This window comes from Cupressus sempervirens, chromosome 2 (assembly GCF_028749045.1).
Source record: "Cupressus sempervirens isolate cs-2001-9-10 chromosome 2, ASM2874904v1, whole genome shotgun sequence".
Lineage (NCBI taxonomy): Eukaryota > Viridiplantae > Streptophyta > Pinopsida > Cupressales > Cupressaceae > Cupressus > Cupressus sempervirens.
Genome location: NC_143119.1, coordinates 120891145 through 120904938, shown reverse-complemented (window position 1 = coordinate 120904938; position 13794 = coordinate 120891145). Strand labels below are relative to the sequence as shown.

At 33.1% G+C, this 13794-nt stretch overlaps 1 protein-coding gene across 2 annotated transcripts in view; it reads left to right on the top strand.

Annotated features, from left to right (window-relative positions):
* Nucleotides 1-13583, top strand: part of LOC149571311 (uncharacterized) — a 56145-nt gene extending 42562 nt beyond the window's left edge. For both annotated transcript variants that reach the window (XR_016359798.1, XM_089812860.1), the window contains exons 9-10: nucleotides 10669-10851; nucleotides 13264-13583. Coding sequence is in view for 1 of the 2 variants with exons in the window: in XM_089812860.1 (XP_089668986.1) it covers nucleotides 10669-10851; nucleotides 13264-13346 (266 nt within the window). In the remaining variant the exon portion in view is untranslated. The remainder of the gene's footprint in view (nucleotides 1-10668; nucleotides 10852-13263) is intronic.
* Nucleotides 13584-13794: the final 211 nt, after the last annotated feature.

Sequence of the window (13794 nt, the reverse complement as noted above, 5' to 3'; positions counted from 1 at the left end):
TTGCATCAAACCTTATTAATATTCCAACTTGTAATGAAAGTAGTAGATGTTAACCAAGTTGCCTAGATACCATTATCGTTGGATTCTCTCAAAGTTTACAATTCCAAGTCCGTATCACAAAGGCCTACAAAATCCTGACCCCTACCTTATCTTGGGACAAAGATCCATTGCTTGGAATTTACTCAAGCCCCTCCTTGGCAACACTTTAGTCTTCCCTTCTTAGCCAAATACTAGTAGGATTGAAATGTAGATATATATTTCTAATTTTGCTATTATAGTTGATATTACAATCTCATTATTGCAAATCGTATTAATACTACAATAGTTATAATTATTGATATATGATCAATATTCATATATATAAATATGTATATCTTATAGATATAATATATCTTAGAATAATGTGAGATTATTCAGCTCCTCCTCCTTTTGAAGAAATCTTATTGTATTTATATTCTTCTTTATAATCATAATCCATTCGAATAGTCACACCCCTTTATAATTACAATCCATGTGAAAGGTCACAACCCTTCATAGTTACAATCCTTTTGAAAAGTCACAACCCTTCATAATGTTAGTCCTTTCAAAAAGTTACAATATTTCATAATTACAACATTTCTTAATAGTCACAACTATTCATAATTATGACCCTTTCAAAGAGTTGCATCCTTTCAATATCATTGATAGATTTTAAGAAAGTCACTTGTTTTCTTCACATTACTTTCCTCTTCATTATTCCTTCTTTACTCCTATCTTTTCCTCCTCTTCCTCCTTTCTTGTTGAAATGAACTGTCCCCTCTATTATATCTTAATTTGAAGGAGTCTCATCTCTTTGTTACATATCTCTTGACTTATATTATTTTATATTACCCTTTTTACTTACTTATTTACTTTCTACAATATTATCTCTTGTAGTCAACTTTATTTATTTTTAGATCTTATTTATTTGATAATAGATTGTATTATTAATTATTTTTATATATTATAATAGTATTTATATATATCGATACTAATTGTAATATATGATTTTGTTATCATTATTTATTTAATAATATTATGATATTTAATTAAAATAGGGACATGACAGAAAGGAACTCATTTTTTTAATAGTAGTTAAGCTGAATGAATTTTTTAATCATAAATTCCATGATAAGGTTCTTTATAGGAAAAGACTTGGAAAAAATTTGTTTTGAACATTGCATTCTAAGCAATATCACACATTTTTACACCGTACAGTTTTAATTTGTAACCTTTACATGCTGCTTGAGACAATCTTTCATGCAGTTGCATGTTAGGCTCAAGATTCTACTATTCATTCAATGATATGCACTATCAGATAAACTAAAGTTTGATAATATTCTCAAGTGTCAGATATCTATGTGGGGCATATAGCAGCAAACAAAACATGCTCTATGTATATTTCATCTTTGGTTCTTTAGCTTTTCCTTGATATTATTTTCTATGTATGGCTTACATATCTATCTATAGTTTTTATTCCGTTATAATCTCTGAATGCTTAACAGTCTTCGTTTATCAAACATTCATATTTAGCCACAGGTGACTTATTGTAACCAGTAGAACTTGCATTTTTGTAAATCATATTTGCCTTCTATCTGTCTATCTATCTATCTATCTATCTATGACATGTTTCTTATTTTACATATATGCATAGTGTGTTAATATGTTTTTGACATTTTAAAAAAGCTATTGGAAATGTGCCATTTTGTAAAGTTTCTGCAGATTCTGATCAACCAAACTGATATAATGCCTTTCTTGACTTGCTGAATATGGTCTTGAATATATCAGACCTGTATATGAAGTGTTATTTGGTGTATAATAATTATTCTGCAAATGCTTTATACCTGCTACAAATCGTATGGGGCAGTAATGATAAAGGAGCAGACCTTATGTTTTTTGTGTGTCCTTTATCCAAATTCACACCCTACATAAATATAGCACCCAAGGGACATGTCCTTAGAAAGGACATGTCCCTATCTTGGTTGGCCTTAATTACTTTCTTCAAATTGGCGTCCAAGAGAGATTTACCTTTAGTTAGTGATTAAACTAAGTAAGCTGATTAAGTTAGTCTTTAACTATATTGCCCCAAGGAGACGCCAATCAGAATAAAGGGTATGGCAATTATATATAGGCCTTTTATCTAAGGGATTTCATGCATTATCAGATCTTATGATGTTAGAGTTACAGATTTAACACTCCCTCTTAACTTGATAATCATATTGAGAGATAACATATCTAGCATCATCAATTAAGATGAATAAGCATAGATTGATACTCTATATCTATTTGAATCTTTTAAGCATGTGGTATCATTGAACACCTGATACTATGTCATATTACTATACTTGTGATATGACTTATCACTTATACTTGTGATAACAGTATTGCATGGAATGCAATATATAGGATTAAATCCGGAGAATGGTTAAATTCTTCCTTTATCCAAATTGTGACTCATAGGTATTGACAGACATATATCACAGTATGATCTTGAGTTAAGATCTACTAGTACACGTGATAAAATCCAGAGAATGATTAATATTACCTTTATCCAAATTGTGACTCATAGGCGTATAAATGTCTACATCACAATGTGATCTTGAACTCATCCAGATCTGCCAATAGTTCTCTACTGTTCAGTACATTATCTTAGAGATCGTCATCTCCCATAATGTCTTTTATACAAGTGTTCATTATCGCAGAGATCGTCACCTTTTAGATAATGAATACAAATGGTGAAGCCCATAAGAGTCAATAGCCTGACAATAATAATTTTAACTCAAAATTATTTCATTAATAATTAAAGAATATAAATGTATTATAATTCAACCATACTAAGTCTTTTCCTGAAGTGATCTATCTTCACGAGAGAGAGAGGTTTGGTAAGAATATCCGCTGTCTGATTTGCAGTGCAAATGTATTCTAATTTTACAGTATTGCTGTCTACCATATCTCTTACATAATGGTAAGGAATTTCAATATGCTTGGACCTATCATGAAAAATTGGATTCACAGAAAGCTTGATGGAACTCTAATTATCACAATGAATAATAGTAGGATTCATGGGTTGACCGAATAATCTCACAAGTAACTTTTTAAGCCAAATTGCTTCTCGAGAGGCCATTGTTGTGGCAATGTATTCCGCTTTTGTGGAACTATGTACTATTGATGCCTGCTTTCTGCATATCCAAGATATCATCGCTGATCCTAAACTGAAACAACATTTTGAAGTGCTTTTCCTATCAATAACACTTCTAGCTCAATTTGAGTCTGTGAACCCATGTAAGTCCAAGTCAACTTTCTCATACTTGAGCCCAAGTTTAAGAGTGCCTTGTAAGTATCTCATAATGTGTTTGACTGCAATTAGGTGAATCTCGTTTGGCTCGTGCATAAACTAACTTAAAGCATTAACGACATAGCAGATATAAGGTCTTGTATTTACCAAGTACATAAGAGACCCAATCATCTGTCTGTAAAGAGAAGAATCTATGGAGGGTGATTTTGTTGCTGCTTCCTTAAGTTTGTGTAGATTAGTCTCCATAGGAGAAGACATAGGTTTGCAATTCCACATTCCAAATCTCTTCAAGATATCTAATGTATATTTTCCTTGATTAAGTATGATGTTGTCAGAGTTCTGCTATACTTCCAGTCCTAGGAAGTAATAAAGGAATCTTAAATCTTTGATTAGATCTTTCTTGCATTGATCTATAAGATGATCATCACCTGTTATTAGTAAATCATCAACATATAGTAGTAAAATTATCATATCATCTTTATCCTTTTTATAATAGAGATTTGGATCAAATTCATTCTTGGAGAATCCTAAATTGGAGAGATACTTATCAATTCTTTCATACCATGCCCTTGGAGTCTGTTTAAGCCCATAGAGAGCTTTCTTGAGCCTACAAACAAAGACTTAAGGGTTATGAGTTTTAAATCCTTCACGTTGTTCCAAATATACCTCTTTTGTAATCTTTCCATTCAGAAGTGTTGTTTTGACATCCATTTGATGTACTTTCCATCCCTTCCATGCTGCAATAACTAGGATTGCTCTTACAGAGGTGTATCTGGCAACTGGAACAAAGTTTTCCTCATAATCAATTCCCTTCTTTTGGGAGAATCCTCTGGCTATGAATCTGACTTCATATTTTTCAATGCTACTGTTAGCAGCATGCTTGATTTTAAATATCCACTTAGAAGGAACAACAGATTTTCCTTCAGGCCTTGGAACAATTTCCCAAACATCATTTTTAATAATGGATTGGTATTCTTCCGTCGTAGCATCCTTCCAAGCTGTATGTTTAATAACATCTGAAACATTGGTTGGTTCTGATTTAGAGAAATCACTCATGTTTGTTGCATAAGTAGAAAATCTTTGGGTCTTTTGCTTTCTCTGGAGGTTCCAGATGGTGTAGCGAAGTCGTGCTTCCTCTACAGTCTTAATAGCCCAAAGTGGTCTTTTCTTAGGATTTTGAGTTTTCTCAAGATTAAGATTTTGAATTTTATCTTCAATTTCTTTAATGTTCTCCCTATGAAACTCAGATTCACGATTTTCTTCAAAACTAGGTATATTTTGTAGGATCTTCAAAACTAAGGGCTCTTTTGAAAGATAAATCTTCTTCAAATATTACATCCGTACTAAGTCCAATGTTTTTTTGACTAGGTATGAAAACTCTATATGCCTTAGATGTGTCACTATACCTGACAAAAATACCTTTCCTCTCGGAGGGTTCTAACTTAGTTCTCTTTTCTTTTGGAACATGTATGTATACTGGGCACCCAAATATCCTAAGATGGTTTATATTTGGTTTAACCTTAGAAAAGACTTCTTTAGGAGTTTTATCTCTAAAGTGGGAGTGAGGATTTTTGTTTTGAATATAGGCATCAGTACATGAGGCTTTTGCCCAAAGATAATATTCTAAATTTTGATCAAATATCATAGCTTTTGCTACTTATATAATTGTTCTATTCTTCCTTTCTACTATTGCTTTTTGCTGAGGGTTATAAGGAACAATATACTCCCTCTTAATTCTTGCTTCTTTACAAAAATCTTTAAACAAATTTGGAGTATATTCCCCTTCATTATTAGTCCTAAGAGTTTTAATTTTGTGTTCTGATAGGTTTTTAATTAAGGTTTTGAATTCTTTAAATCTCTTACGGATTTCCTCTGATTCTTTACATTTAAAGAAGTAAATCCATGTTTTCCTAGAGAAATCATCTATAAGAAGTATATAGTACCAGAATCCTCCAAGAGAAGGAACAAACATAGGTCCACATAAATCTGAGTGGACTATGTCCAAAACATTGTTAGTTTTTCTAGTGCCATCTTGAAATGGACTTTTGATGTTCTTAGCCAGAGCGCATCCTTTGCATATGCTTGAATGATCTTTATTCAACTTAGGTAAATCATTAACCATCTTCTCCATAGTCGATAAGGCTTTGAAGTTTAGATGTCCTAACCTTCTATACCACATTTCTTTTATATCAACAGCGACATGAATTAAGGCTTGAATAGGTTCTATGTTTAATTTATACAAGTATCCCTTTTTTTAACCAATCAACTTTGATTTCTTAAATGAAGAGTTCTTAGACCAGGTCATTACTTTACCGTCCATGAATGCATCATTATGTCCATCATCTTCAGGTGCTGTAACAGAGATTAGATTCCTCTTTATTCCTGGTACATAGAGTACTCTTTTGAGATGGAGAGGAATACCCGACTTCAGTTTCAAGGTGCAGTTCCCAATTCCTTTGATTGAATGAGTGAAATTATCACCTATGTAACTTCGTCATTAACTTCTTCTGATATTGAGTCTAGTACTTCTTTGTATCTTGTACTGTGTCGAGATGATCCACTATCAATTACCCATGCTTTGCTTGATACTTCATTTGATAGTGTAGAATACAATACACGTTTCTCAAGATCTTTGTTTTCTTCTTTCCTAGTAATGTTTGTACAATTTACTTGCTGACTTGTATTCTTAGGGCAATTAGATCTATAGTGTTCAAGCTTTTCACATTTGAAGCATTTTATTTTGGATAAATCTCTCTTAGGTTTGTCATTTCTTTGATTACCCTTCTTCTTACCTTTATAGGTATTTGTGTTGAGAACATGAAGTTCTTCATCTTCAATTTTCAATTTGCCTCCTTTCTTAAGTTTCCTAGATTCTTCTTGAAGGCAATTTCCTTTAAGTCTATTGAAGTCTGGAAGATTGTCTCTAGTCATATTTTTAACCTCATATGTATTTAATAATGCACTCATCATATTAAATGTTGTCTGATGTTTCATTAGCATAGGTACTATTTCATTTTTAACTCCATCTAATTTGATTTGCATGGCTTTCCTGTTTCCTTTACCCCAAATAGTTTTATGAGGATCAACATCAGGTTGCTTGGATTCTTTATCAACAAATTGTTTCACATCATTGTTTTCAAGAATCATCATAATTTTGAATTTCCAAGCAACGAAGTGTTCTTTTCCATCAAACTTGTCTTCGGGTCTGATTGCGCTAGCCATTGAAGGTAGAAGGATGTTGCTAGATATTTTAAATCTGATTGTCAATGTGTAGAACCTAGGTTCAACTACCAAAGCTCTGATACCATGCAAAATTTCTGCAAATTCTGAACAACCAAACTGATATAATGCCTTTGTTGACTTGTTGAATATGGTCTTGAATATATCAGACCTGTATATGAAGTGTTATTTGGTGTATAATGACTATTTTGCAAATGTTTTATACCTGCTACAAATCGTATAGGGCAGTAATGCTAAAGGAGCAGACCTTATGTTTTTCGTGTGTCCTTTATCCACATTCACACCCTACATAAATATAGCAACCAAGGGGCATGTCCTTAGAAAGGAAATGTCCCTATCTAGGTCAGCCTTAATTACTTTCTTCAAATTGGCGTCCAAGAGAGAAATACCTTTAGTTAGTGATTAAACTAAGTTGATTAAGTTAGTCTTTAACAATATTGCCCCAAGGAGATGCTGATCAGAATAAAGGGAATGACAATTATATATAGGCCTTTTATCTAAGGGATTTCATGTATTATCAGATCTGTACGATCTGTGTAATCAGACCAATATGATGTCAGAGTTACAGATTTAACACATTTAACCCTTGGCATGGGATCAAATGAGAGTGGTCATGGGAGTGGGAGTGGGTGTGGGATGAGGGATAAGATGGCCAAGTACGACTGTAGTGCCTTGAGTACTTTGGGGGTATGTTGGGGATGTCCCCATAGAATACATAAGGAGGGTATGTTGGGGATGTCCCCATAGAATACATAAGGAGGTAGAGGCATACCCTAGCCATTCTTGGGCACTCCTAGCTGCATCTAAAGCCTAAGCACAAATTTTGGATGAAAAAACATCTTCTTTAAAGTAAAAAAATAAATAAATTTAAAAGCCTTGTAAATCCTAAGACATGAATAACAACCCTGAAGTGACAAATAACATTCATTCCACAATCACAAAGGGCAAAAACAACCATCATTCTTGTTTACCATTTGAAGTTAGCTGATTTTTTTAAAAGGTGAAGGATTGCAAAGGTGCCAAAGATATTTGAGAGTAGCTATGGGAATGAACAAGCTTGCACAAAGGAGATTTATTGATCAAAGGTAAGTATCTTGAGTATTTGAAGATATTTTCAAGCTTTTTGAGGATTTTTTTCGAACTTTTTCCATAATATGCCAACTTTGATGGATCAACAATTTTAGAGCTTGCTAAAGCGGGGATGATAACAAGGTTCCTACACATGATTTTTATGTAGCTAGTGTGAGTGGCACTATGGTTTCTTGTGGTTCAAACTTCAAATCAAGCAAAACCAAGTTTTGACTTAGATCTAGATGCTTTTGATGGAGAGAAAGATACAATATTTTTATTGGATTTACTATTTTCAAGTTTTGTGATGATTTGACATATTGGCATATGAATGAATTATGAAATATATCTACATTGAATGAATAATGAAATATATTTACATTTTCATTATTTAACTTATTTTTAGTATCATACTATTAAGTATCAATATATTTTAAATTCTGTATAATCACTAGCACAGTTTGCAAACTTGAAATCCGAGAGTACTCAGGGAGCAAAACATTGACTCAGGGAGTACTTGAGAAAAACTCGATAAAAACTCAGGACCTTAATAACACTTAATTCTTAAGAAGAAAACACAATGATTTGAAAGAATATGTTTTTTATGCAAAACATAGCTATAAAATGCATATCAATGAATATGGTGCGGGTTTGGGGATCAAAGGCCCCAAATGAAGACCTTCAAAACCACACAAATCTTTATGGCACACATTAACGTTATAATTTCTATAGGGTAAAATACAATGCTTATAAACAAAAAGAGAAGTTTTTAGATTGCCTACCTCATGTTTGTTTATTTATTTTGACATGTTGACAAGTCATAGAAATGCCTAATAGCACTAGGAGTTTGAGGACTTCTCAAAATCAAATACTTATGGAGTTTTAATACTTTTTCGTATCAATATCAGTAGTATTCAAGGATTTTATTGTATTTAATGTCTCATTAGATCAAATTACTTAACTATAACAATGCTTTGTGGTGTTCAGCAATTTCATTGCATCAAGGTACTCTCGAGTTTCAAACACTTATATTCAATGTAACATCTCAATTTCAGATTGTATCTTGCTTCATGGAAACAACATATCAAATCTCTGTGGTCTTTAGGGGTGAATGAAGGGTTTTGTAAATCGAAGACCATTTTTTAGGTGCATTTAAACCTAGTTCTTACCATGAACTAGCTGAGTTTTAGCAAGTACTTGCCAATAAACCTGGCATTTTTTTGTTGGAAACTTGTCACTGGAGACTCGCAAGTTAAACTTGCAAATGCTCGCTTAGCTTGAAATTTTGGGAGTAATTGAAAGCTTGGTGATTACTTGCCAGATTTTCCAACTATGGTCACTCAAATGTGTGTGGAAAAAGAAATTCCAGTACTGGCATACTTGAAACTTGAACCTGAGCTCCTGAGCCCCATTCCTATACCCATTTGACAACTTAGATATTCTATATGCTTGGTACATGTGATCCTAGGGAAAAAAATATTGCTGATCCCAAACCCAAATCAGCATCATAGAGGAATTCTTTAAATACTCTACTTTGACATGTATAATGGCAGCAAAAAAATGGCTCTTACTGTGTTGATTCTCTCCATAATTTATTGTCAACTTACTGTAGGCGCACAAGAAAAATATATGGTGGGAGATTTTACATCCATTAATCTATGTTCTGTGTGTGCTGCTGCAATGAATGCTCCAATAAATATTCCTTATATCTAAATTGTGATGTATTGACTGATGAGAGCAATCTGAGTGTGTTGGCCAGTTACATTGGTCAATATTCATGTTAGTATATAGAAAATATGAGTTGGCAATGGTTATTAGGGTGTTTGTGGGTAGTTAGTTTGAGCAAAGGCCATTTTGATTTTAGCCATCATAGTTAGGATTTAGCTGATCTTTTTGATCTGTTAGTAGTGTAGCATTTTAGTGAACGTGTAGAGGCTGGAGCTTAAAATACTTATTTCAAGAATGGAAAGAAATTATTTACATGAGACCTCACTCATGTTTTGCAGAAGCATGTCAAACTTTTGTCCCATGTTCTGATTCTTCCTTGAAATTTTGACGATTCCACTCTTTCTGGATTCTCCAATTTTTAAGACGGAAAAATTGGTCTGAAATTGTTTGAACGTTAAAGGAAATTTCTAGCATTTTGTGGTGCTAATCAATCTTCATTGAACTATGTACAAACATATCTCCAGTCGCATACTGCATGAACATTTTAACAAACTTGAACTATGTATGATCATATCTCCAGACACATACTGCATGGACATGTTAGCAGTATGTGATCTATTTCATTTTTTTAAGTTCTGCTGACATGTGCCATGAAACACACTTGGGGATATGCTAATCCAACATTTCTTAAGTAGCACATCCTTGGACAATATCTTCTGATGGACTATTAGCCACATAAATTACCCACTTTCTGAATGTAAAAGGTTGGCAAAAATTTATCTTTAGATGCTGTCCCTTTCCAGTGATGCTTTATTGATGGAGGTTCTTTATATCTTTTTTTTCATTGAAGTTTTTCCCTTACCTTTTGGTCTGTGTTAGAGTGTATCAGCCTGGCTAATTAAATGTGTTGAATGATTTAATTAACCAATAGGGACATGAAAACAATTTTTTCCATATCTGTATCTTAAAAGAGTTAATGGAAAAGAGCAACATTTTCCATTCTCTTCAGCAGCCATAGTGGTACTCTTTCCATGGAGCTTGAACAGCATATTGTTTTGTATTCTCTTTTCTGGAAAATTGGCAGAACTTTTTCTGTTGTATATTGATTATTCATTTATAGCAAGCAACAGCATCAAGTGCTTACGTGCTTCTGTAATTCTCTTTTTGTGTCCAAATACTATAATTAATAATTATCTACTTGTTAAGATAGATATAAGAGCATTTCAGACAGTTTGACACCATACTGTATATTTTTTTACCTAAATTTATTCTTATGTTTCCCTAGGTGTCACTTCGTGAGTGAGAAGGTGGGAATTAAGTTGGATTTGGTTTGAGGAACTTTTTTTGTGTAAAATATTTCAAATTTTTTAATGTTTCAGAGTTAGTTGAAGCTGAAGAAGAAGATGAAAACTTAGTTGAAGCTGAAGAAGAAGACGGAAACTTATCTGAAAAGAATGATGTACCTGGACTTTTTCAACTTGAGGATGATGTGAGATGTTCAAGTGCAAATCCATTTGACAGTTCGGTGTATTCTCATCATGAGAATTCATTACCCAAACCAGGTAAATGAAATGCCCTACCACAAGCTTTCTTGGCAGCATCATTGATGAAAATATATTTGCGTTGGTTTGCATATTAAATGCTTCAAGAAAGATTAAAGTTTTAACATGATAACTTGAGCTTGCAATATTTAAGAAACAATTGTCTATATGAATAAGATGTATGTTCAATGTTAAAAGAGTGACACCTTGGAATCTATATTGTTTTATTTTTATTGACAACTTTGTATCTTGAACCTTAAAAAGAGGAAAAGAAAAAATGTAGTATATACAATTGTCAACCTTCAGTGTCTGCTCATGGTTGATTATAGATGTGCCATAAATTAATCCTTTTAAACCAGTTGAGGAAAATGAATGGATTAGTAATTTGGTTTTCCACTGGAGAAAGTGAGTTAAGTCTGCAAGAAGCAGTTAACATAAGCTATGGTGACCTCCCAGAGATCATTGTCTATGGAGAAGTTTGTGTTTTGAGAGATTCATTAATCTTTGAGGGCGACTCCCCATTATTGATGGTTGTTGATTCTAATCTGTATTGATTAAATATCATTTACTTGCATTTTCCAAATACCCTGCTTGTTGGAGATTCAACAATCCTTTCTCAGCTAAAATCCTCTATGCAGCACCATTTTAGCCTTCTAAGCACATCTTATGACCTATTAGTATTTATTTTTTTCTCCCAAACAAGCAGTAGGAGACTGTCTGCTTGAGATAGTGTTATGTACCAAGGGTGATGTCACATGTTGTACATCTAAGTAACTTACCAATGGTATTTACTATGTATCCTCAGTGTATAGAACGATCCAGCCTGTCTGAAACTAGAGTTGCCCTAATTTTGTTATAAATGGGCACTAATTGCTATGACAGGTTACCTTATATAGGCTCTTGGATAGTTTATTGTAGTGTTGGCTCCTTTAAACCATCCTTGAGCTGTGTGATATATTTGTTATCTCTTTGAGCTTGGTTAATTCTATTTTGTATAAACCATGCCATTTCTCCATCTTTTATGCTCAGCCATTATGCAGGCATTTAACAAGCTTTATGAAAACACTCTGTAGTCCTCATGAATTGATGATTTTTCTCTCGGCTTCAGCTCCCTGTTCAAATCTATTGTTGACTGGTTCTTTCAGATAAAAATTGTTTAGTTTGTGTTGCCTTCAGCCATTCTATATTTCTCACTACTTTTGTAATGCTTCATAACTTTGTTCTTTTATCATTTCAGTTGTTTCCTTTATATTTAATTTTAAGAAAGCCAAAACGCATTTAGTTTATATCTTTTGTCACATAATCTGGCACTGTTTTCTCCCTTTTCAGAAGCCTTAGTTATTTATCTTCCTATTAACCCACATACTCCAGCCATTCACCCTTTTCTCTTTGTTTCTTTATATTTTTATAGCTAGACATCAAAATTGTTGTATTACCCTTGTTCTGTATTTTCTTCTTTTTGATGTTTAAAAATGTCTTAGGGCTTGAGAGAATTGGATACACAATTCAGAAGACTGCAGAATATTTCACCATATTCCCTAAGTTTTGTACTAAACCCCTTCATTGCTTTCAGAAAGCTTAGATTGCATTTAACCAGTTGCAGATGACAAAAGTTGGTACGAGAAGTACATTGACTGCTAAAAATTTATGGGGAGGTTCTATCAATGGCTGATGACTTTGTGATCCTAAAAGTGAAATAGAGGCAAATACGAAGAGCTCAAGGACATGCAAAAATGTATTCAATTCTATTTGATGTTAATCTAGCCGGTTGCACAGGGAAAAACAGGAAGGATACTTATGTTCATACATAACTCTAAATATATCAAATTAGAAAATTGTGTCAGTTCACCAACAGCGAGTCTTTTTCTTCTCTTGATCACACAAGTCTAGAACTCCATGATTCCCTTTTATATGCTTTTTATATCTCCGATGTTGCTCAATACAACAAATTATATATTTATAGAATTACACTACTATCATGCAGTCAATCTGATGTAAGAGACATTTTTCCTCACACATCACCATGCCTGTCAGCATGTTCCATTGCATACTGATAAAATTTGAACATTAGCTAGCAATATTGATCACGAGCACCAAGTGTATTTTGATTTATGAACAGTTAATTTGGAGTTCTCCAATAATCAATAGATAAACTTTTCATGGCAGACAGAAAAAGGAATTCCATATACGTTTCTGGTTGAATCCTTTTTGAAACCAGCTCCTTCATGGCAGATTATATAGTTCTAGATTTCTGAAGTAGGTTATGATTGCCCTAAACTAGATTCTAATGTACACTCTCTTTCTTCAATTACTTAGGTTTCATCTGAGAAATGCCACTGCATATACACCTTTTAGAAATAGAACAAGAATTGTAGCTAGAAAACATTGAGTAGCAGATCTAGATTCTGATTGCAATTATGCTTTTGAATGCAGCTGTATTGGGAGTAAAAGCCAAATCAAACTGGACAGTTGCAAAGTGGTTTGGATTTGGATCAAGGCAGTCTGTAAAGATTTAAATACACAACCCTTTTGTAGAATATTTTCATATTTTGCTATTTTAATTTTTTCATGTTTAGAGGCATTGTTACAAGGCTATTAATCAAGCTCTTCATATTGTATTTGGATTAAGTAGTAGCAGAGTGAAATTGTTGCCGCCCTGGGAGAATAATTTTCATAGGGGTTTTAAGTTTATAAAATTCAGTCTCATCTGGCTTATTTGTATAATAAATAATTAGAAGCTCAAGTTGCTTGCAGGGATGTTGAATGGCTTGTTTATTGATATCGCCTGGGAAATAAAGTTATTTTAATTGAACATATGTAAAATGAAATTGGGATGTATCATGTAACTATTTTAAAAATCATCAAGTTGGAAAAAAAAGTTAGTATATTTCCAGGGAAGCTGTTGCTCCGGCATTGGAAATGTGCAGACTATGGGAGTGTTGAAGTATGCGCCTAATAAATCAT